The sequence below is a fragment of the Clarias gariepinus genome, chromosome 14 (genome assembly GCF_024256425.1).
Source record: "Clarias gariepinus isolate MV-2021 ecotype Netherlands chromosome 14, CGAR_prim_01v2, whole genome shotgun sequence".
Lineage (NCBI taxonomy): Eukaryota > Metazoa > Chordata > Actinopteri > Siluriformes > Clariidae > Clarias > Clarias gariepinus.
Genome location: NC_071113.1, coordinates 9,406,377 through 9,431,453, shown reverse-complemented (window position 1 = coordinate 9,431,453; position 25,077 = coordinate 9,406,377). Strand labels below are relative to the sequence as shown.

Below are 25,077 nucleotides of genomic sequence, written 5' to 3'. Positions count from 1 at the left end.
TTTATGAATGGATACGGGGAGGAGCAGTGCACTTGCATCACGAATTAGATCACGTGTGAGAGCACCGTCCATCCCTCAGATGCGGGAAAAACCTCCATGCCACGCCTGAGAAACCCCCGCCTCGCCTTCTTACCCCACGCATGCACTGCTCACTCCCACACCCCTCACTCCAACCAGTTGTCCTATCGCTTCAGCCGGTCTCATCCGGCCTGCCCTAGGGCTTGCTGACGCTAACAGTCCCCTCCACCCACCCGCTTCTTATTTTTCACTCTCTCTCACACACACACACACACACACACTCTTTTCCACCACTGCATGAATAATCCAGACAAGGGTAGGAGCTGCTGCTGCAGCATTCACAGGATCGGAGTAGATTCACACACACCCCCTCTTGAACACGCATGTGAGCCGCAGCAGAGGCAGGGCTGAGAGCGAAACTGCGGCGGCATTCCAGCTCTCCATCTCTTCGTCTGACACCCGGCGGATTGCTCAGTCTCCTCTTCCTCCGTCCCGACCTCGTTGGCATGTTTTGCTTCTGCCTGCAGGGATCTCTGTTGAAGCTCCAAGCTCTGGAGGAGGATGCCAGCTCGCCACCGGATTCTTCTCCTGATGAAAGCCCAACCGGCATGGGAGGCAGGGACGAGACACAACCCTCTACACGCACCAGCCTGAGGGATGAGAACAGCCCTCAAGGTAGTATACCTTCACCGTGCTGATCTGGCACTTCATCTCAGTCAGGCAGCTGTGCGCCTTTCAGCATCACGATGCAGGTGGAAGATGTGACGTATTATATTTCTATATGTCACACTTCCTAATGTCACGCATGCTGTCTGATATGCCACGATATGGACAAATGCATGGCATCACACAAACATACTCACCTCTTAATGTCACATTGCTTCATTTGTAGGAGATTGACAGAAAGAGAACAAAAGGCATGAGCATGGGATTCGTGAGGATGTGGCTACCACCCGCTTTTGTGTTTGGCTCGTGGTGCCATTTCACGCAGGTGTCTATTAATAATGCGGCGAGTTGGAGGGATAGGCAGCGTGGCCGCACCTCCTCACAGCATGGCTTTCTCTCTCTCTCTCTCTTTCTCTCTGCTGTTGATTTTTTTATTTCCTTTTCCTTTCTTAAATTCTCTTTTGCCTTGTCCTGTCTGGTTTATTTATAGCTCATAAATCAGGGTCAGGGATTGCCCAAAGATTTTGCTTACATTTTTGCCATGAACCGGAAAAGATCTGATGACTCACAGCATGTGTGTTAGTGCATACGCACTGTGTGTGCATGCACGGATGCATCCAGGGAATCTCATTCTACCTGCTGCTTAACATTCATGTTCGATTGTGATTGAAAGCCCAAATTGAGCAATGTTTCTCTGATCGCTCATGGGAATGCCTCGTACATACCTGGTACCTGCTGAGAAAAACAAAGTCTATGTTTTAGCAGTTGGAAAATAACTACAGAGTGGATTTTAAGTGACTTTTATTTCCCTCCAAGACAGCTTTCCAAAATCTCTATAAACCAGGAAATGAATCCAAATCATATCCACCCACTAAGGGCCATTTTCCCTGGCTTCTGTGGATAAAAATAACCTGATATAGGAGGTAATCTGCCAATCTGGCAACACTAGGTAATTACAACTGTGAATCTGTTGCTTGTACAAAGAATACGAGGACACACACACACACAATCATCTTTCCTTGTATTTTAGATTATGTATGGTTTCTTATCTATATCTGGTTTTATTTCTTATTTTCATTGTGTTGCTGTCACATACCGAGGTGTGGAACCTTCTAGATTTGTCTTCAATCTAGTGACTGGACCAAATGATTAGGTCAACTTTTGTATTTGAACCAGATATGTGTCTTTTGTTTAGCTAAAAATCCATCCACATCACAATGGCAGTCCCGGAGAATAACCCAAGCTGATGGCGTATTTTTAGAATTGTGATGATACTCGCCAGGTTTTCACACACGCACACCCACACCCGCACCCACAACCACACTTCTGGATTTGTGAACAGTTACTGTGACAGTTGCGAAGGCCTTGAGGCTAGTATTCATAGTTTGCTTAACGTATTCTTCCTTCATACAAATTACTCTAACAATCACCCAAAGGATCATGTATACTTTTCTTTAATACCAGCTGGCTGCATGACAAATAACAGGTTTAACATAAATGCACTTGTTCGGACAAGCTATGTATAAGGGCCGTTCAAGTTAAACTGATAACATTTATTTTGAATGAAGGCGTAAAACTGATTGACATTTACAGAAGACTTTAAGCATAGTACGGTGATGAGACTCTTAGCCACCGTAAAAGATTTGCAAACATTTCATAAAAGGCTGTCTGTCCTTAAATGCCGCTCCCATCCGAGGAGCCCACTGCTGTCGTTCTCATGAACATTCAACTGATCCTTGAAAATTTGTTGCCAACTTGTGGAAGAGATACATCTGTCTGTGGGAACTGTACACGCAAACATTCACCAACACCTCTTGCATGTTAAAGGAGTTCGTGGGAGGCCAGCTTTTCAGACGTGAAGCAGGCAGTCTGGTCATGGGCTCTGCCGTACTGAGAAAACTTTCTACCTTGATGGTATCCCAGCAATTGTAAAGCACTGGGATACATGCATTAGTGTAGCAGGGGATTATATAGAGAAAAACAGATAGTTTTAACTCGCATAACTGTGTTCTGTTATTCTGCACAATAAAAAGTCCTGGTTTGACTCGAACACCCCTCATATTATGCAAAATTGGAAATTCATAGGTATTTTTCTTATTTTACTTTTTTTCTTTTTATTCCTTACCCAAAAAGCTTGGAAACCAACAGTAGAAGATTGAATAGAACAAGATGTAACAATACTTAACCTTTTTCTGTGGAGTTATCTAAAGTCAGTAGTCTATCAGAATTGGCCAGGATAATGGCTGAGCATTTCTGCATGTAACATTAATTCTTTATGATACATTAAGAAATATTCTGCGTTCTTGCATTCAGCGTAGTCACAAGTATCACAACTGTCAATCTGAGCGTTTGTTCCTGTAGTCCACTAGGACCGTGAAGGCCAATGGTGACTATTCCCATTTATAGGACCTTGGTAGGACCACCGGTCAACATTCACACGCACATTTACAAACTACAGGCAATTTAGAAATGCAAATTAGCCTAATCTGCATGTTTTTGGACTGCGGGAGAAAGCCAGAGTACCCGATGGAAACCCAACAAGTATGGGGAGAACATGAAAACTCCATGCACACAGATCGAAAGTGCTAACCACTAAGCCACCATTCCACCATTTGTTGTAATGTATGAGTTTAAATACATGTTTGCCTGTGGATCCAGACATCTATTAAACCGATTTACTTGTAAACCTGTTTTCTATATTGAAAATGAATAACATTCATATGATAGATAAGAGAAGAAATCACAGGCTTATCTCTACTAAAATATTTATACAAATACTTAGTCCATATTCACTCATCTTTGTGCTCCCTTAACATTTTGGTTTTCTCCACCCTGGTTGATCCATTTTAAGGCTCGGAGTTAATTATGGAATAATACTGTAGGCCAAACCTCTTATTTTAGATGTGCATCCATCTCAGGAGATAGGAGTTGGTTTTAACCAGTATTTTAGGTGTGCGAGATGTAATGCAAGCCCACTCAGGCCTATGTGTTGTGTATGAAATGTAGGTGGTGACTATAGTATGGGAACAGTGTGAATATTATACACTACTTGAAAATAGCTCGAATATACTGGTGTGAATTTGCGAAATCTAATGATGTGGATGGATAAAAATCCTGCTGGAAAAAATATAGAACTCATGATTTGTTCAGGAAAGTTCGAGAATATTTTTCTGGTAAAGTATAAGAGAAATTAAAGAGCTTTGCTGGACAACTCCTATAGAAATAATAGAAATAATAAGTATAATCACTTTGGTGTAAGAGGAATAAAACACTTTAGGATGTGCTGCCTTTGAAACATAGACCAACCACTCCATAATTTTTCTAGGAAACTTAGCAGGAAGCAGCCAAAAGGTAACAAACACAAATGAAAAACAGGCTTGAGAATAATAATAATAATAATAATAAATTAAATTAAATAAATAATAATAATTAAAATTATTTTATTATTATTATTTTTTTTTTTTTTTTAAAGGCTCAACAATTCACGTACAAGCACAAAGCTTTAAACTCCATGAGGGTTTATATAGACAATTAATTAGAATCTAAACAGGAAGCAGGTGGCTGCAATAAGGTAGACAAGCGTTTGGGATAACGTTGAGCATAGCCATGACCAGGAAGTAAAAAAAGAATGTCAAAATAAGAGCACTAGCTGTCCAGATTTGAGACACATAACACATGAATATGATACGATATTCAGAAACATCACATGCTTGCTGTGATAAAAACAAAAATCTGTGAAAGTCAACAATTTTTGGCTTGTTTAGATAAATTCCTAAAAAATATTTGATCTTGTCTTATGGCCTAAGTGAAATAAGTGATATAAGTAAACACACACACACACACACACACACACTGTATAAGGCAGCATAAAATTAAAGTCAAACCAGGAAAACTATTTATTTCTCTTTCTAATCCTTTACAACACTGATGCACTTGCAGTGTTTCACTAGTGCTTGGATACCATCAAGGTAGAAAGTTTTCTCAGTACACCAGAGTCATGATTGGACTGCCTTGTCTGAAACACTGACCTCCCAAGAACTCCTTTTTATGGCCCAAACACGTGGAAATGCCTTGGAGCGGGTACCTGTAATGTATAACTGAATGTAAAACATTGTGTGTACAGTTCCCACAGACAGATACGTCTCTCCCATAAGTCACTCCGTTAATGTTGATAGGAACAACTGCAGTGGGCTTAGTTGGAATTGTCATGCACGGATGTGTGGGCTTATTTAAAATGTTTGCACCATTCATACGTTTTACTGCTGTTAAGTGTCTCATCACAGTGCTGTGCTTGAAGTTTTCTGTAAATGTCAGTCGGTTTTACGCTTTCCCAATTTGACTTGAACACCATTTGTACTTTTACCCTCTGCCTTCATGGTGTTACCCATGATATTTATTTATTAAACCTCTTACTAGTTTCACATCTTACACATTGTGGAAACCAATTGCAATTTAAATGTAAGAAGTCAAAGCAGTAAGAGCATTTTTTTTCTTCTGAATGTGAAGTTAAGTCAAAATGCCACTTAATTTAAAGCTTTGGAATAAACTTATTTGTGTGTGTGTGTGTGTGTGTGTAGATCGTAGGCAATCTGATGGCGAATGCACCAATGAACTTCAGCAGAACCCTGGTCCCAGTCGCCTTATCTCTTACATTACGGACGGGAACAGTCCTTTACCCTCACCACGTTGCGCCAGCCTCAGCCTCAGCCAGCGCTTCAACACCGACCCCGAGAGTGCACCATCACCTCCCTGCACACAGCACCTCATCCTGTATGTGCACACACACATACACACACTCACACACGTTCACACCAGTGGCTTTTCCACATAGCATTTTAGTCTTATGCACACACAAGCACAATCATAACATACCAGAAATGATAAGTCAAATTTGTTTGGGGGATTTTGGAAGTTCAGGATCTTGTTTGGGTTTGTGTAAGCTTATTTCAATGTTCACACAATGTTTTGTTCTTTATTATGCCTCAGCAGATAAAGTATTAACCGATGACTGTCTCATTTTCTCTCTCTCAGGCCTCGTGGGATGGTTAGACCAGAGACATCTGATGATGCTAAAGATGCACCATCTATCCCATTACTCACTAAACACATCCAAACACTCAAGAGAAGGATACGCAAGTTTGAAGAACGCTTTGAACAAGAAATGAACTACAAGGTACGAGATTGGCAGCTTGTAGCATCTTTTTACAGTTCTAAACAATCCCCAAATTATATTACTAAGAAATTACATGTTCACATGTGCTAAAAATTGACCACCAGCATAGGAAAATCTTACAATACCAAGCACATATAACTCTGATTATAGCTGTGGCTAGCTTATTTGCAGTTAGGCTGAAGACTTTTAGGACCAGGCCACATGTATACACATATTTTTGAAAGCATTATTTTCCTCTTTCGTGCTAAAAAAATCATATATATATAAATAAAAAATCATCCACATGAAAGTGCAAAGATGCCAAACCAACAGACGGAGACAAAGCCTTAGCCATAAAGCCATGTTAGTGAATCAGAAGCCTGAAAAAGCTTCTAGCCAAGTACATCACACTCTGACGTCAAACACAGGAGATATGGTTCATGGGATGCACGATCTTACAAACCAAAAATGTTGTTTTTCCTGTGCACGTCAACACTGAAAGCATTGATTCTAAATATCCTTACTAATAACAATGACTAGTATGCACACACACATATACACCCTAACCTAAAACACCCAAGCAACTATTAAGTACACAGAAGGAAAGTAAGAAAGAAAGAAACCAATCAACCAACCAACACAAAAGGTTACAAAAAGTCAATATGTTACATAAATACGTGCTGGTGGAAAAGTGAAAAAACTGATATTCAAACAGCCTCACATTTATAATGTTTTAAAAATGTAGATGGGTAAACTAAAGAGATATTTTTAATAGACAGTAATGTTTATGGAGTTTTGCTCTAATGTGAATGCCTATTAGATGTCCTAAAGCATCCATTCCCATCCCTGTTTTTAGAGAACCCTCTGCCCTGCATATTTTAGTGTTATCCCTGCTCCAACAAACCCACTTCTATTCACTCAAGGCTGTTAATTAGGAAGTTAGTTAAATCAAGGTGTGCTGGGAGCTGAAAAAGCATTAAAATCTGCAGAGCTGGGGGCTCTCCAGTACTAGAGCTGGGAACGACTAGATCTTTCCAATAAACATTGCCTTAATTATGCAGGATATACTCACATTTACTTTGGGACAGTTTAAAGAGTCTTAATAAACAGTTTTTTAAATATCAGATAAAAAATAAAAATCCAATATTCTGATATATTTCATCGTCACCTATATCGCTGTACCCTGTATACAGGGTCGTGGGGGCCTAGAGCCTATCCTAAGAGACGAGATGGGGTACACCCTGGGCAGATGCTCATTTACATAATACGGGTAATTTGGGAATGCGAGTTAGCCTAATCCACCTGTGTTTGGACTGTGGGAGGAAACTCATTAAACACTGGGAGAACATGCAAACTCCACGCACACAGACCCCGGGGTGGGAATCGAACCCTCAATCCTAGAGGTGCAAGGTGACAGTGCTAATCACTACGCCACAGTGTTTATCAGATTCCCAACTGTCCAAAAAAACTCCTTTAATGATGTATTTATTCATTTTTTTCTAGTTTTAGAAATATAATTGTACCATGCTGATGATTTTTCATCCAAGTAGTATTATTCAGTGAGGTAATAGAGAGACGAAGACATGTCGCTATTCCCGCATGAATATAGATGACCAGAAGCTCTTTAGCTTAAAACATGACCAGAACAGGTGGGTCAAATGGGTTTTGCAACAAGACTAGAAGGTATCCTAGACAGTGGTGTTTCACTGTAGTAAGTTCAATGAAGAGCCTTAAATTCAAGATGAGCAGAGGAAGTTGTTCTATTCACTTCTGTTAAACCATACACCCAGTTTTATCCAATAGTTCTTTCCTACCATGACTGCTTACATCCTGCCTAAAACACATGAGACATTATTGAATTAACCATATTTAAGATTCGGCCCTGAGTTTTTGTTTATACTTTTTTGTCAGAAAAAACAACAACGTGCAACATAACTAGCATTGCTAACTAGCGTGACATCAGTGCCCCCTTACAGTGCTAGCATACAACTGAGTGCCATTTATAAGAGCAACAAAACAACAAAAGTTTGTCAAGTATAAATATTTTTAAATACATATATATTTCTTTTATATTATATATTATTATTCATTACATTTTTACACCCTGAAACCAGTGTACATCAGTGCTACACTCTCTGTTAGCATTGTTTGTTCATGCTAATTCAGTTTTCAAAAGGTGAAGAAGCATAAACTACAGCAACAACACCGGGTTCAAATGTAACCCATCTTGCTTTAGAGTGTTTTCCACTTTTAGAAGTAGAGAAAGACTGCAGCACCAAGAGAGAAAAGATAAAGATTTGAAATCCTTTAATTATAGTGTATAGCTTAGCATGTTTATCACGGTCAATCTGGTATAACAAAAATGGGAGAGAAAAAAAAAAGAACAAAAAACCAAAACACCCCAAATCTTGTCATTACTTAATATATCAAGTCAAACTGGGACTGTGATGAAATTTCTCATAAATTTACAAAGCTGATTGACATTTACAGTCTTCACAATACAGTGAGGAGATGCTTCGCTGCAATAAAACGTTCAAATTATGCAAATGTCCTGACCTCGCCCCAAGCCATTTCCACATGTTTGAACTATTGAAGGATAAGAAGGGTTTCAGACGTGAAGCAGGCAGACTAAAATTTTTTTACTTTGATGCTATCCGAGCATTAGTGAAATGCTGGAATAAGTGCATTAATGTAGTATTATATATTATATGTTTATATAGAGAAATAGGGCCAGGGGTAGCTCAGTGGTTAAGGCATTGGACTACAGTTCGGAAGATCCCAGGTTCAAATCCCACAACCACCAAGTTGCCACTGTTGGGCCCTTGAGCAAGGCCCTTAACCCTTAACTGCTCAGATGTGTAATGAGATAAAAATGTAAGTCGCTCTGGATAAGAGCGTCTGCCAAATGCCTAAATGTAAATGTAAATAAAGGCAGTTTTTAGTTTTGTTATTCTGCACAATTTAAAGTCCTGGTTTGACTTGAACACCCCTTGTCTTTTTTTTTCTTTTTCTTTCTTTCTTTTTTTTTTTTTACAGTAAAGTTGTATAAAATAAATGACTGATTTGCATTAATTATTTTTTTTTTCCAGAGGTAATTGCAATGTAAACTGATATATTGCTATAAACTGGTACATTTTAAAAAAAATTGTAGTGACCTTTATCTAACTATATGTTATTTTATTTGTTTACGGAGCTTGGAATTTTTTAATTGTGCAAGAATCTTTACCTTTATACCAGAAAGTAGGGTGGGAGCTAGATATGTACAGGTAACCAGAAGATAACCAGATAACCAGGTAACATCTAAACTAATTCTTTAGATACTGAGTGCAAATTCCTTACCCAGACACGGTTTAGAACAGGACTAAAAGATCAGGATAATGCCATAGGTGTGTTAGATAATCCTGTGATGCTCAGTATTCACATACACATAAAAAAGGGTTCGAAAGGTCATGGAACATCCCTGTATATAAATCAGGCACTCGTACATGTATTTTTTTCTCTTACTGATGCCATCTGGTGGTAGAAAGAATTACTGCACCTTACTACATAGGCCTCACATACAATATGCAGCCTGCACACTTACTGATCATATTACTGTACTGGAAAATAAATAAGGATGTAGTCATTTGTAAGGGTGTACCAGATTGTGAAGTTTGATTTATGTTTTAATTTCTTTCCTTTTTTTTTTTTTTAAACTCCAGCCCTCACATAATGACAAGTCTGCTAATCCAGAGATATTCAAGCTCATGAGTGAACTGGCCAAGTCTCGCAAGCAACTCAAAGGTTAGTAACCTTCAACGGTTCATATGCAGAAGCTCTTTTGATCATAGTTATTTGCTTAAAGCAATATTTAAGTATCTTAAATATAGATACTAGAGGGCTAGATAAAAAAAAAAACCACTTATTAATTTGAGTATATATACTACTAATACCTTATAACTACGAATACAGTAGTAATATTAAGTTTATTTTAGGGCATTTTAACACAAGAGTAGATACAAGAGAAGGGGGTTTAAGTCAAACTGAAATGTGTGATGAAATTTCTTGTAAATGAAGGCATAAAATGTCTTGACATTTACAGAAGATTGACATTTACAGAAGACTTCAAGCATAGTACGGTGATGAAACTCTTATAGTAAATAGTGCAAACGTTTTAAAGAAGCCAGTATATCTATAAATGATGATCCCGGCCGAGGTGGCTCAGAGCCCAGTGCACTCATTCTTGTAAGCATTTAGCGAGTGGAACATCTCACCCTTGTAAATCCATGGATTACTTGTCAGCAACTTGGGAAAAAAACACATCTGTCTGTAGGAACTGTGTACACATTTGTTCACCAACACCAATTGCACATTATAGGAACTTAGCTGGAAGTTATTGCCACATCCCCGTAGAGTCCTGACTTTGCTCTAAGCCATTTCCACATGTTTGGGCCATTAAACAATGAAAAAGGGGCCAGAGGTAGCTCAGTGGTTAAGGCATTGGACTACGGTTCGGAAGGTTCCCAGGTTCAAACCCCACAACCAAGTTGCCACTATTGGGGCTTTAAGCAAGGCCCTTAACCCTCAACTGCTCAGATGTATAATAAGATAAAAATGTAAGTCGCTTTACAGAAGAGCGTCTGCCAAATGCCTAAATGTCAATTAAACGAGTTCCTGGGAGGCCAACGTTGCAGATGTTGAACAGGCAGGCTAATCATGGTTCTGGTGTACTGAGAAAGCTTTTTACTTTAATGGTATTCAAGCACTGGTGAAAACCTGGGATAAGTGCATGGGTGTAGCAGGGGATTATGCAGAGAAATAAGGGCAGGGTATATATACTTGTTGATATCTAATTGAAAAACATATCCAGAGTAATGAATCAGTTAATTATGTTTTGTTCCCAAGGAAAAGTGAGTAAAAATTTAGTAGACAAGCCCTGAAGGACAACCAGGTGGCTATATAAAGTGTTCACAAGCAGTGATAGTTGTTAAAAGGGGGGGCAATTTGGGAATGCCAGTTAGCAGAATCTGCATGTCTTTGGACTGTTGGAAACCAACCAAGCACGGGGAGAAGGTGCAAGGCGACAGTGCTGACCACTAAGCCACTGTGCCACCACTCTGGATATATTATACAAAATATTGCAGAAAAGGAAAAACTTAAAAAAACTCAATAACTTCAGCTAGAGCCTGATAATAATTCTGTTCTACTTAGCTGCACTAAATAATAAGCAGAACATGGGCAGTAATAATCAAACCCAAGAAGTGATTTTATACATATTGTCCCAAATTAGACCTTTTTAACTCCTTGTAACTAATGTAATTTGTCTAAAGTTAGACATCTGTCAGATTTTTAATCACTTTATTTTCTGTTCTTATCTGTTTTTTTAGAACTGAAGCTGAGGCAGTCAGTGGAGGAATCACGCGGCCAAGAGAACGACGAGCCCACAAGCACCTGTAGATACGCAAACGGCCTGCATGAGGCGCCGGAGCAGCAGCAACACAAACCCTCTCTGGAGGAGACGGTGGACATGCTGCTGAAGAGACTGAGGGAGAAACGCCAGGCCCTTGGCCTCCCAGACAACATGAAGGTGAGGCCATCTGTGGCTGCATTCTGTTCACATGTTCACAGACCAGAACAGGATAAGATCATTAACCTTAATGTTACACTCATTATCTAAAAATAACTAACCTAGTGGTCACAGTGATGTCACATTATAGCAACATCATTCCAAGAAAAATGTGTATAATAATATTATCTAGATCTTATCGTCTTTATATTTATGTTAACGATGCTTATTAAAATGAAGACTTTGGGGATTTATATACTGTATATATATATACACTAATTATATATTAATTATGTTATGTGAATTAGACAAATCAGTCACTGTGTTTATTACAAACAAATAATTTCTCCAGATTTTAATTAATATTTCAAACCGACCCCATGCTTGAGCTTACTGAACTTGTGTTCTCAGGAAATGACCCAGAGGCAGATGGCGCTAGAGAAACTCACTCTACAGAAATGCCTGCTGTATTTTGAAAGCCTGCATGGACGCCCTGTAAGACCCTTTTCACCACCAACACATTTCAATATTAGCACTGCAAGAGAAAGCTAAAGGAACATTTCGCTAGGCTTTGTGCTAATCCTTTTATCTTTAATGAATGTATTTATTTCTTTTCAGGACAACAGGCAGGAGAGAAACCTGGTGAAGCCACTTTATGACAGATACCAGATGGTCAAGCACCTGCTGTGTTCCAGTCCCACCATAACCACCATCGTACGTGCAGCTTTGCCAAGCGATCAGAATAAACCACATAATAATACAATCGACACTGCACTGATTCTGCTGCCTAAATTTGAAATGAACTGAAATTTTCAGGGATTGAAAATGACATCAAACTATATATAGAAAAAAAGCCAAAATTTTTTGTCCATTCATGATTTATTTTAATGAATAAATATGAAGGTATTTTTCCTAACAAGTAAGTCAAACTTGGCCGTGGTTAGCACTCTCGCCTCGATTCCTGCCTCTGTGTGCATAAAGTTTGCATGTTCTCCCTGAGCTTGTTGGGTTTCCTCCATGTACTCCGGTTACCTTCAACAGTCAAAAGACAAGCAGATTAGGGTAATTGGTTTTCCCCAAAATTGCCCTTAGTATTGGCACCCTGTCCAGGGTGTACCCCACCTTGTGCCCTAAGTCTCCTGGAATAGACTCCAGTCCACTTGTGATGCTGTATACAGGATAAACACCGGTTAGACAATAAGTGAGAGAGTGGGTAAGTTAAACTTGACTCTGTTTTGGTATTTCCATAAGGCTGTTCCATCCTTAGGTTCCAAAATTCAACTCACTCTCACTCGTTCTCTATATAACTTATCCTGATGAGGGTCGTGGGAGGCCTGGAGTCTATCCCAGGGGATTTGGGGCACTAAATGGGGTATACCCTGGACATGGTTCCAATACTTCGCACACACTACAGGCAAATTGTAATCACCAATTAGCCTATTATATATGTCTTTGGCCTATAGGAAGACACTGGAGTAAACTGTGGATCCCACCAAAGCATGGGGAAAACATGCACACACGGACCCCAACCTTGGTTAAATGAAATCAGTGCTAAAGCATAATTCAAGCAGCATTCAGATCATACATAGTATAGAGACTTGCACCTTTTCTTAATTTCCCACATTTAACTAATGACAGAGTTGAAATGCTGCAGACTAATTGCTTTTCATTCTTGGGCTTAAGGAGGAAGAGGAAGGATCTGATGAAGAGTACGTGCAGCAAACTCAGCCACCCCGACAACCAACCCCAGAATCAATGGAGGAAGATGAGGATGAGGAGAGTGACACAGCGTTCGTCTCCCCCCTAGATGAGGTGAAAGCGGTCCGACAGCCTGCGCTCAACATGTCCAACCTCCACGCTGCTTCCAGGTTGGACGCACCTCAGTGTTATGAGCATGTACAGGAACACTTCACTTACGCCAATGTTTATAGGAGAATAGAATTCAAGACCTCCCTGACAACTAAAAAGAATATTTATAAAGATTAAAAGCGTAAGAAATGTTGAGTCAGTATTTTTATCAATATGGTAATGTTATGGGATTTTCCAGGCTTACGTTCGACACATGATGATGAATTGGAGCATAGTTACATAAGGGGTTATTCCAGTTCAGACCAGTTCAATATTAGAAAAAGAAGCAGTCCTTGTGACTGTTGTCTGTTATAAGCCTTTGTAAATTAATTCATTTTATTTCAGTCGTTCAATACTGCTCTTAAATGAAGTGGTACTCAAGAGTACGGAAAACCTAAACAGAGCTAATGTCTTTACAGTAAATCCAATAAGAAGATTATGTTTCAAGCTGTTAAAATGTTTCTTATCAGGAAGCCACAAAAAGCACATTCAGTTGATGCAAAGGCGGAAAATAAGTTTCCACCACTTTGCATGGTTGCGTCCACCTCCTCTTATTTCCCTCATGCCTATTTCCTGGCCCTGGGTTTGGGATTTCTCAACTTAACATGGAGGACCTCCTTATTAATACAAATTCAGGAAATCTTACTTTCTAGCAGCAGTGTGCACCTGACTGTGCAAATTTATTTGTAATTTATGTATGTTTGCAATTGGGGTGGTGAAATTGTGCCATTTCTTTATAATACTACAGGTGGTACGCTCATACCTAGTCAGTAGTAATAGACTAGTCAGTAGTCACAGGGTAATGTCTGAATGTTACTAGGTGCATCACTCGTAATCGAGACTATGTTCAGTAGTACCTATGTGTAGAGGAACAGGAACATTACCGACATGTGTAATTTGAACAACCTACTGTATATCAGTTAATAAAAACGTTATGCCAACTTATTTCAGTACAACCCTTGTGTATATAACCTACAGTATAGTACAGGATAATTCTGATGAAAAAAATGATATATAAAAAAAAAAAATCAGTGTGATTAAAAGATTTTTTAAAAAATCTTGCAAATCTTAAGTGATAATTAAATAAGCTGTACATTTTTAATAGATCCTGAATAATTCGCATTTACTGCATTTGGCAGACGCCCTATCCAGAGCGACTTACGTTTATCTCCTTACACATTTAAGCAGTTGAGGGTTAAGGGCCTGAGACTAGCAACTCAGTGGTGCTGGGCTTTGAACTCGGGACCTTCCGTTCAGTAGTTTAACACCTTCACCACAGCCCTACAGTGCTCTCAAGAACTGTTGTAAGATTATCATCTTAATCTCTCAGATGGAGCCTGTTAAGATTTTTTTTAATGCTTAACCGTAACGGTTTGCAGATCTGAGTTGCTGCAGTGCCTGCGTGAGACTCGCGTGGAGAAGAAAAGGAGACGGAAAGCCATCAGGGAGTTCGAGGATCAGTTCTTCAGACAGATGGGCAGGTAGGGGACACAATCAAGGGGACACACTGAGGTGGTGTTAACATGTTTTAATGAATACGTATATTACATTTGGTGTTTGTAACACATGAACAGCAGGAGAAAGAAAAAGATACACTCTAGGCATTTCGGTATAGTTTGCCTAATATACATCAACACGGTTGAGAAAAAAGAATTGGCAAAGACGAAAGGAAAACAACTCAATGCACCAAAGAAACACACACCGATGCTGTACATACTGTAGTATTTCAAAAGTTCAGCAGAAAATAAAATCTAGTTTCTTTTAGCTCATATCCACTGATGTACAAAACTATTTCAATAAGGCAACACAAGGGTTATTTTCACTTCGTAAATGGACTCACAAGGTCGCTATTAATTTTTCCTTCTTTATTTTTTTCCCCCTTTTTTCTGCTTTCCGATCTCACAAGGACTGCGCAAAAGGATGACCGGATTCCCATGACAGAAGAATACCAAGAGTACAAAAGCCTGAAAGCCAAACTGCGCTTGCTGGAGGTTCTACTTAGCAAACAGGAAACCACATAGACTATCCACGTGTGTGTATGTGTGTGTGTTTGTGAGATTGTATACTGGTTTGCCTTTCAATACAGATCTAGACATTTTGGACCAAACCATGTTTTTACTTACAAATTACATGCTTGTGCCATGATCGTACCACTACAATGCACTTTAACACTAATTCAACATTGAGCAGCCCAAACATCCCAGACACAGGGTTTGATCTATCTCTCAAAAAAAAGAAAAAAAAAAGAAAGGAAAAAAAGCCTTACATGGCTACTGCATGGCGTAACATGTAAATACTCTGTTTTGTGCTCATTCTTCATTTCAAACTCAGCAGAGACTAAAAACATCATGTGTCTTAAATATATATATATATAAAGAAAGAAGATAAAATATGGCACTTTATATTGTTTTTTTTTTTTTTTGTCTTTTTGTTAACCAAAGCCTGAATCAATATGCAATTTTCTTGGTTTCTTGTTCTGAGTTTTTTGTCATTCTGATGTAATTTGAAACAAAATGACAGTGTGCTCTCAGACGATCAGACCATAATGCTCAGGGCGCAAGACAAGGGGGGTGGATTTTTGTCGTGAGCAAATGCCAAACTTTTATGCTAAAACCCAGAGCACTTAGATTTTTAATCATATGCAAACTCACCAGCTGTGTGCTGAAGCACAGAAACGCTTGTATTAGTGACAACTGATATACAATGTGAACTATAGTGACCTATTGTGAATGTGTCCCTCTATTACACTCTATTATACTTTTTTTTTTATTCACTTATAATGAAATGAACTGAAGACTGTGACACATTTAGAAGCCTCTTGGCATAAATGTGAAAGATGAAATGGATTTTTTTTAAGGGATACTGTGCAAAAGTTCTGAGCCGTGCCTCATTTCTTCATATTAAATTATTAAATTAAATAATGTGGATCCAGGTAAAGAAATAGAAACATCTGTGAAAAAGTGCCTAAAGATAGATTAAAAAAAACCCCCGTAACATCAGCAACCTCATTTCCTCTCTCGTCTGTTTCACCATTTAGTATATTAATCACCAGCCTGATCATCTGTCATCATCAGCACCTGTTTCTTCTCGCCTCATGCCTTAAGGTAGACTTTTTATTATTAGATTATTCTTGAGTGATACTTAGGTCACTATGTGGCTTAATAAACAAAAAACATTCCTCTGAAACTGTTCAGGTACAGGGACTGGACCGAAAATATGAGTCCTTCAGGAAGCCTGGAAAACTATTCCTCAAGACTACATTAAAAATACGTGAACGTCTGGCTCTTTGGGAGCAAAATATAATAAAACGAGAGCGCTCAAGACTTTTGCACAGTAGTCTATATATATACTTAAAATGTAACTATGCTATACTATAAAGCACAACGGTCCTTTTTTATGGTCTGAAAGTGTAAGACACTCAAAAGAAGTTAAAAAAAAAAAAAGCCTTGGATTTCCCTTCAACAATCGATGATGGATCTAACCAACATTGTTTCGCCATTTCGACCGCGACAACTTATTACAGTCGTGTTTTGTGTCTTGCATGCCAGCCGACTTTGAATTGTTGAGATCTTCTACAATCAAGTGTGGTTTGTTCGGTGTCATGTTTGCCGTGTTTCAGGCCGAATTCGACGTACGTACACAGCCCCGATGAATATTTCGCTGTTTGAACGATATCTTTTAGTGCATGTTAATTTTGCATTGGTTTATGCAGTAGATTTTGTGCAAATTTGAGTTTTGAGAAATTCTTTCCGCTCTAGTGTGCATCCATTTCCTGTCCCAAAGTCCCCAGTATTGTGCACTTCTTCTGATTCCATCTGTTTTCTATAAACTGGTTTAAAAATAAATATTTTTCTATTTCTACTACTTGGCATGTTTATTATGTGTCAAACACAGTATAATAGGTTTTACGATTTGAATAAATAACATGAAACACTGCAGAACAGCGATCAAAGAAGTGCTGATGTCATCGTTTTTCAATTCCGATTTCAGAATCATGCTGCAGAGATGTCTGCTACGATCTCTAGAATGATTCGAATACTGTGTGATATTAATACACGCTTATATAGCTTTGTTATACAGTATATTTAGCTACATTATCGGCTCGATCGGGATGCTACTTTATGTTTTTTCCTTTGGCAAAATATAACATTGTAACTCTAAAACATGGTTTAAAGTTTCACAGCCGATAAGGATTAAAGAAGCAAATGTCTTTTTTTTTTGACAGACACAAGGGTAATCCTAATGATGCATCCGGACATACAGTAGATAGAAAAATAGGGCTACGGAACTGTATAGTCCTACTCAATAACAGATGAGTGTTTGGTAAAAAGCTGAGAGACACATGCTGTTGAGGAGGCTTGAGTCTCCTAAAGGGTTATTAAATGAGAGTTAAAGAAAAGAGCTCATGGAAGGAAAACAGGAGAACAGAACTGGACACCAAGGGGAATTTAAACAGGGATTTAGCGGCCAACGCTGATGTTACAGGTCTTGCAGCTGGGGTCCTTCTTGGCGTTGATGGTAGACAGGCTCATGAGCTGGTGCCCACTGATCTCAGCCACCGAACCCAGACTCAGGTCCACCGGGTCTGTATATATCACCTCAAGGATGATGTCCTGTGCATGGTGGAAAGAAAGGTGACCCTCTTCATCCGCAGCACACGTCAGAAACCGGTTGTTGCCGCTATCCAGCAAGGGGAGCCTCTGCTTGCAGAATTCATCGCCTGGTGAGTCGCGTGGTGCCAGAACCAGGATGACATAGTGGTATGCCGTGTACATGCAGTAGAAATCGGCGAAGTACAGGTTGGTATCGTGGTTGAAGAGAGCCTCGGCTGCAACTTGGAAGCGGAAACGGCCATACGGTGAGTCCTGTGGTGGGGCGCCCGTATTGAACTCGGTGTTACAGCTGAAGAAGATGCCCTCCAGCTTGCCGCTAATGGGTGAGCCGTGGCTGCCGCTGTTGTCCTTCACCGACGGCAGCATCTTGTTTTCCTGTGCCTCACTGCAACAAGGGTGCATTTATATGTAAATATGTAATCCTAGCAATTCTCCATTTTGCATATTAACGTATTACACTTTACTCATTAATTATAGAAAAGCCAAGAAAGACCCAAACAGCTGCACTTCAATAATCCGTCAATTACAACTCAAACATCTAATTGCGAAAGGCCCATGTGATGTAATGCAATGTGTTTAAATGGATCGCATACTTTAGTGTTAAGCAACTAGTAGCACTGAAGGAAGTATTTAATCGTATAGCAAAGAATGATCAGAGAACAAGGCTTGTAAATCTGTGATTGAGAGATGTAACAGAGATGCAGAGAAAGAGGGGAAAAGAGGTTGAAATGCAGCCGATGTAAACAGCTAAGACCTCTCCATAAAGTCTGTCTGAGCCAAGTGCCACTAACAGGTCCCTGTGGGACTCTTTTGTGGAAGGTAAATGGAGCTAATTAGATTCCAAGGTGCTTCTCACATCTCATTTCTTCTCTACTTTCCCCTTTTGGCAGATTTAAATAGAGCGTTTTTGGTGGCTCCATTAACTTCGTCTGCAGAACCCGACCGTTTCACACCCTTTGATCATTTTATAGTCTTCGCAAGCATAAAAGAACGAGGACGCATCAACAAATCAAAAGTCATTCACCTTCAAGTTGCCCTGCTCATGTTTTTACACGTATTGATGACACTGTGAAAAGTGGGCCTTTAGAGAAAAACTTTGGATGGAGCTTGTGCACTCTTGGTATGTCATAAATTGATTTTAATGATAATGAGACTTACCCTATAAAATCTTTACTAACAAAAAGGTAAAGGGATAAAAAAAAAAAAACATTGGCTGTTCTTTGGAAAGGATGTTACATTAATTTACAATAAATTTTTCACCATAAAGCAACATCTTAACTGTTTCGACGACCCCAGTATAGGCCTCATCCAAACAGTTGAGATGTTGCTTTATGGTAAAAGTGTCAAGGCAAAAACAAACAAAAATATAAAAAAATTATAGACGCCTAGTTGTTCTTGTGTATTAGTGTGTGCAAGAGCACAAATGTTTTTGGGCATTAGATTCAAGCAATTTAAAAGATGTATATAGCATAGCTAAACATGCCTCAACCGAGTGGTAGAGATGGCTCATTTAGGCTACGTTCAACACTCATTTACTCACTCACTCATCGTCTACTGTATATCGCTAGGCCTGGAGCCTATTCCAGGAGACTTAGGGCATGAGGTAGGGGTACACCCTGGACAGGGTGCTAAATTCAACACATGTTTTTCAATATTATATAGTGATGCAAAATGATGCCTAAGGAGTTGCGATTCATTCATTTTCAGTCATAACACCACCTGTGCTTATTTACAGTGCATTAGTGTTATTAGTAGTATGTGACCAATACGCATACTAGTAGTTAATTTGGAATGAGAGTTCAAAGTGGATCAAAATGACAAAGATACAGAGAGGAGGCACATTTTGTGTAGAAAGCTTCTTATTAATGTTCACAGAGAATGTAGTTAAGATTAAATTAGTACATCTGGATTGGGAAAAATCTAATAAAATGTTCTCTTTTATTATTATTTTCCTTTTTATCCTCCAAAAACTGGGTATATCTGGCAATATCTTAACTCAATAAAAGTAGTAGAAAGTATTAGTATTTTGGTAAAAACCAGCAGATCTACATGCCTTGCATGGTCAAAGTACTCTTTGTTCTGGTTGCGATAGAACACAGAGAATGGCAACATTCTGCCTGCGATAGCCTCGGCTTTCTCCAGCAGCTGTGTGAGATGGACCGTGGAGTAATCTGGGAGTAAAACGGAAAAAAAATGGAAAGAAGTCAAAATGATTCTCAGTAATGAGATGAAACCATAGCAACAGACACCACGGATAAACACTGTCAAATTATTCTTCTATAACTGAGAGATAACTAGGTTTATAAATTGTTGCCATTTAAGGTTCTTTCATGCTTAAATGCCTCTCAGGAAAAAAAAAACATCCCCTTTTAAATAATGAATAAATATTACAGATGATTTTGTTACATGAACATTTAAGTCCTTGCATAGACATTTGTAATGATTTAAATTAATAAAATAAAAAGTCACGGATATTACAGTGATTAAATTCAGGAGACATACTGACTGGCAACACACATTGGCCCTCATTGTGCAAAATGAGCACAAGTTAATTTGTTTCGGCAAACAAGTACAAGCTGCCAACAAGTGTTCAGACAGTGTGAGGATTTTAAATGTTTTAGCACCCTCATGAACCTGATTAAAAAATATACCCTCCTGAAAATGAATAAAACAAAACAAAAAACATTTCCTCATTCCGTATGTGTTATTCGCTAGTGTTAAGTTATTCCTTAATGTTCCAAAAATTGCCACAATAGTGACAATAAAGAAAACCTATGATCGGGTGCTTTTAACCTTTTGACTGTAAAAGAGTCAAGGAAAGAGGCAAGAAAAACGTTTTTTAGCAAGATACAGTTGTGCTACTTGAAACTGAAGTAAAACAAGGAAAGCGTCTCATCTAAAGAACTGTGGATTTGTACAGTATTTCTGATCATTGACTATATATACACAGTATGTTATAATGAAAGGAAATAATATGTTTATGCGAGTATATGTTTTGTTCTCACCGGCTGTGCAGAACTCCACAACGTCACTCCACTCGGAGACGGCGTAATCGCCCTCACTCTGTTTGGAGGCTGTTTGGACGGCTACAGTGTACTCCGTACGTGGGCTCAGAAACCAGTGGCCTCTGACCGTCATGGGCAGAGGCACTGCTTTTGCTACCAGTTTAGTGGGTACATCCTGTGACATCCAGAGGGCAAAACACGGTATTCATTAAATATTCAAAGTATTTCCTTATTACTAATCATTTTCTATCATTAATTAATCTTTTTATTTAACCTGTTGTATTCTATGTAATCATACTTAATACATTAATACATAATACATTATATCTGTTCCATCTCACTTTCTAATAAAATCTGATTCATCTCCACTTGCCTTTTGAAAAGGTTCATCTTTAATAAGCGGAGAAAGAAAAACGCTCACCTACAATGGCATTAATTATATATACCTTGTGCTTGAACTTGTTGGCATTCTTGTTCTCTTTCTTGTTAAGGTCAATAAAGTAGTGTGTAATGCGCTCCTTGGCTCTGGAATCCATGTCCCAGCAGATCTTGAAGGAGTCACACGTAATGTTACTGATCTTAATGTTCTGAGGAACAGGGAGCTCCTCCATCTCTGCAATGCCACTGTCCTGGGACTTATTTCCTACGAGAAGGGAAAACAGAGAGAGGGTATTATAGAGACGGAGATTGTTAAAGATATAAAGAGGTCCCTGTGAGCTTGAGAACTCTCTCTGTGTACGCTTCTGCTTTGGAACAGTTGGTGCTAAACAATCCAAAACCCAGCTGGGGTTTGAATATTGCTTATAATGTACCACACATATGCAATGATATTACTTTTTTCAGCACATATAGACAAAATGTATGTACACAGATGTCCAGAATCAGATTACGATTTTTAAAATTGCAAAGGTTGTAGCTGTAAAAGGGTAAATAATATTTAGACTCTGAATGAACCCTGGGTGGAGCATCCGAGGCTGAGACTATATCTTCCATTTCCATTAACATTGACAAAGGTGATCTGAGTAATGAGAAATTCTCAGTGACTAATAGTGAAAGTAACAGTGATAGTCAAAGTTCAGAAGAACATACATAAAGGCCTTGTTCATTCTGCAGATAAATCTGATTTGTTTCACAAATCTGAATTTTAAGACTGAGTGTCCACACTCAGTGATCAAATTGGATTTGGCTTTCAAAATTCAGACTGGCCCACCAAATCTGACCCAGTGACCTATCTGCATTGGTGGTTGTGGTAATGATGCTGAAGTTTTAAATGCAGCATGATTTTTTTCTCACATATAACCCTGTTTCTGTACACTCTCTCTACCACTCAATTTCCCTTAAATTGCTATCAGACATTCCACTTTGTGCTCTTGTCTATCGACTATTGCTCTCCACAAACCGCATCTTTTTGAACTGCTCGCTCATGCACCATTGGGGCGTCGGAGGACAGCTCCACACTTGGAGGACAGCGCTATCTGCTCCTTTGCTTGCTTGAGATTACAGGCGCCCCTGATTGGCTGTAGAGCTGTAATTGACGTGTTAGCACTAAGTATGCCTCCCATCCCACCCCGCTGAGAGAGCACGGCCAATTAGCTTTCTCTAGGACCTGGCTGCGAGAGGCTACAGCATCACCTGGGGATCAAACCAGTGCTCTCTGGATGATTTTTTAACCAGGTAAAAAACCCACACATTTGAATCAGATCCGATCTGAACCACATCGAAAATGTGGTCTGAAATCCGGCAAATCTGCAATATTTGAATCTGATTTTTAATCACATTTGGATGTGGTTCAGATCGGATTTGTAAAAATCTGATTCAAATGTGTTTTTTCAACTGTTCAGACTACAGTACATGAAAGCAATCTGATTAGAAACCTGGATTTGCCAAAAATCTGATTTGGGCGGGCAGTCTGAACAAGGCCTGAGTGGCATATTTAGACAAGAGCTAAGAGCCGTAAAGAGGAGAGACAAGCCTGATGCTTAAAAAGAGTTACTGGGGTGGCAACAGAGAACTAAAGACTGTCCAAGATGAACAAATGCATGAGCTCAAGGTCATAGTCAGAGTGTGATCATAGACAGAACAGCGAGGTAAAAGAAGGAACTGATTTAAAGAATGAACCAAAAGATTCAATCCGGAACGAAACAGTTGCTGAGTGAAGGGAATGAACACATACAGAAGCTAAACTAAAAACATTACCAAAGACAGGCAGTTCAAATTAATTAAATAAATAGATAAATAAATAAATAAATAAATAAATAAAGCCTAGAAAGGGGATTTTAAAGACAGGATGAACATGGGCCATGCAATAATGCAGAGAACAATTTCGCAAGATTGACTAGATTGCAAGTAAATTCCACTTATTCTAATAGTGAATCTTTAGTTAATATTTTAAGTAACAGCAACATTATAAAGACAGGCAAAGCCTGAATCATGAGTATAAGTGGACACATGAAGTGAGGCAGTGCCACATGGAGGGAGAAGTTAAGGCAGGATGGGTTTGCTACATGAGAGGTTGGACAAGAGGTCAAAACAAGTGGTTTTTGTTGTGGGCTTAGCCACACAAGCAGGCTAATCAGTAGTCAGGATATATCAGGAGCTAATTAGCTTCCGATTCACAGCCTTCACAGTTCTCTTGACTATACACTTACTTGTGAATTCACTTTTTATTATATGGTCAAACTGCAAAGGGTACTAAATACTCTCTTAGCATGTACTGAGATCTCTTAAACTAGCAAATCAGCGATTAAAACCGACTTGGACTGTGTACACTAATATCAAACGTTCCTTTTATGTCCCAGATCCTACAACAGGTTATCATGCAGCAACTTATCTTAAACTTGCAAAGGAATTACATTTATTACATTTCTGAGTCAGAGTATACAGTACGCCTCACTGCAGAAACAGCACTGGTTAAAGTAGTACTACTAGCCTCTAGTTAGCATGGGGTCTACTTGTTTGTGTCAATCTCCGTGTAACTTTTGACACTGTAGATCTTAATGTTTTTGTAGAAAGACTATCATTTTTAATTGGTTCTTCCTTCATTTCTGTTCCTGACTCATCTGACTGAATCGTATCAGTTTTGAAATGTAAATAACGATGCACGTCAAAGTCATGTTTGATGTTCCACAAGACCTCAATGTGAGCTCTTCGGCCACTGCTTTTTTCATAGCATATGCCACATGTATGTATAATTATTCATAATTATGGTTTTACTTCCAATGCTATGCTGATGTTGGAAGTGGACACTCGCAAATCATCTTATAAATTTTTTATGAATTGAAATAGGAACAAGCTCTGGGTGGCACGGTGCTGTAGTGGAGCAGGCTAGAATCCTGTCTCTGTGTGCATGAAGTTTGCATGCTCTCCCCGTGCTTGGTGGTTTTTCTCCGGGTACTCCGGTTTCCTCCCACGGTTCAAAGACATGCATATTAGGCTAATTGGCTTTCCCAAATTGCCCGTACTGTGTAAATAAGTGTGTATATGCGTGTGGTCCCTGCGATGGATTGGCACCCCGTCCAGGGTGTACCCCGCCTCGTGCCCTTAGTCTTCTGGGACCCAGGCTGCAGGCCCCCCACGACCTTAAATACAAGGTAAAGCGGTATAGACGATGAGTGAGAGTAAGAGGAACAAGCTCTTTGTGTGCTAAATGAATCTTGTTTTATATTTGGCAGGGCATGTGTGTTTTCCCAAAGTGTTAAAACAGTATGAAATGCATAAATAAAATATGCTATAATATAAGCAACTTGAAATCTCCCAAATAGTTTGACCAATCTTCTCCATTTAAAGTTGTTGTGTTAAAGTGTCCATTTAAACAAGAAGAGACTAAGCTCTCCATTGGGATACAAGTTTAGTTTTATGCAAAGATGAGCATTTTATTTTTTTTTTGTGAATCAGTGTGTGTCCACTGTAGAAACCCTATTATAGCGGAAACGCTGCCGCTCGGGAGACCTGGCTGAAAGTTTTGATGCATGTTTCGTGGGGCTGCGTGCAAAAATTGTCGGCCATACAGCCACTTGGTTTCGGATATACAAAACCAATGTATGTGGGCCATAGAGTCACTCGATTCGGAAAAATCTATATATGCCTTCATGCCCATGGGGACCAAAATCCAGCATATACAGACAACAATTCAGACAGAACATGATATCCCCATACGTCCCAAAGGAGTCATGCCCCGAGGGGCCCGAGCTTTACTTACACAATACTGGGCATGATATTTTGTTATTGCAG

The 25,077-nt window shown here is 39.1% G+C and overlaps 2 protein-coding genes across 2 annotated transcripts in view; one reads left to right on the top strand and one right to left on the bottom strand.

The window, feature by feature from the left end:
• The first annotated feature begins 298 nt into the window (after nt 1-298).
• On the top strand, nt 299-15,250 carry fam13c (family with sequence similarity 13 member C). The gene is made up of 10 exons (XM_053512220.1): nt 299-693; nt 5,262-5,454; nt 5,716-5,857; nt 9,538-9,619; nt 11,203-11,402; nt 11,793-11,876; nt 12,000-12,095; nt 13,065-13,249; nt 14,609-14,710; nt 15,136-15,250. The coding sequence occupies exons 1-10, from the start codon at nt 525-527 to the stop codon at nt 15,248-15,250; spliced, it is 1,368 nt and encodes a 455-aa protein (XP_053368195.1). The 5' UTR covers nt 299-524.
• Nucleotides 14,743-25,077, bottom strand: part of phyhiplb (phytanoyl-CoA 2-hydroxylase interacting protein-like b) — a 25,364-nt gene continuing 15,029 nt past the window's right edge. The window contains exons 2-5 of the mRNA XM_053512221.1: nt 21,294-21,490; nt 20,848-21,022; nt 19,892-20,013; nt 14,743-18,223 (exon numbers count right to left, since the gene is read on the bottom strand). Of these exons, the coding sequence (XP_053368196.1) occupies nt 17,690-18,223; nt 19,892-20,013; nt 20,848-21,022; nt 21,294-21,490 (1,028 nt within the window). The 3' untranslated portion in view covers nt 14,743-17,689. The remainder of the gene's footprint in view (nt 18,224-19,891; nt 20,014-20,847; nt 21,023-21,293; nt 21,491-25,077) is intronic.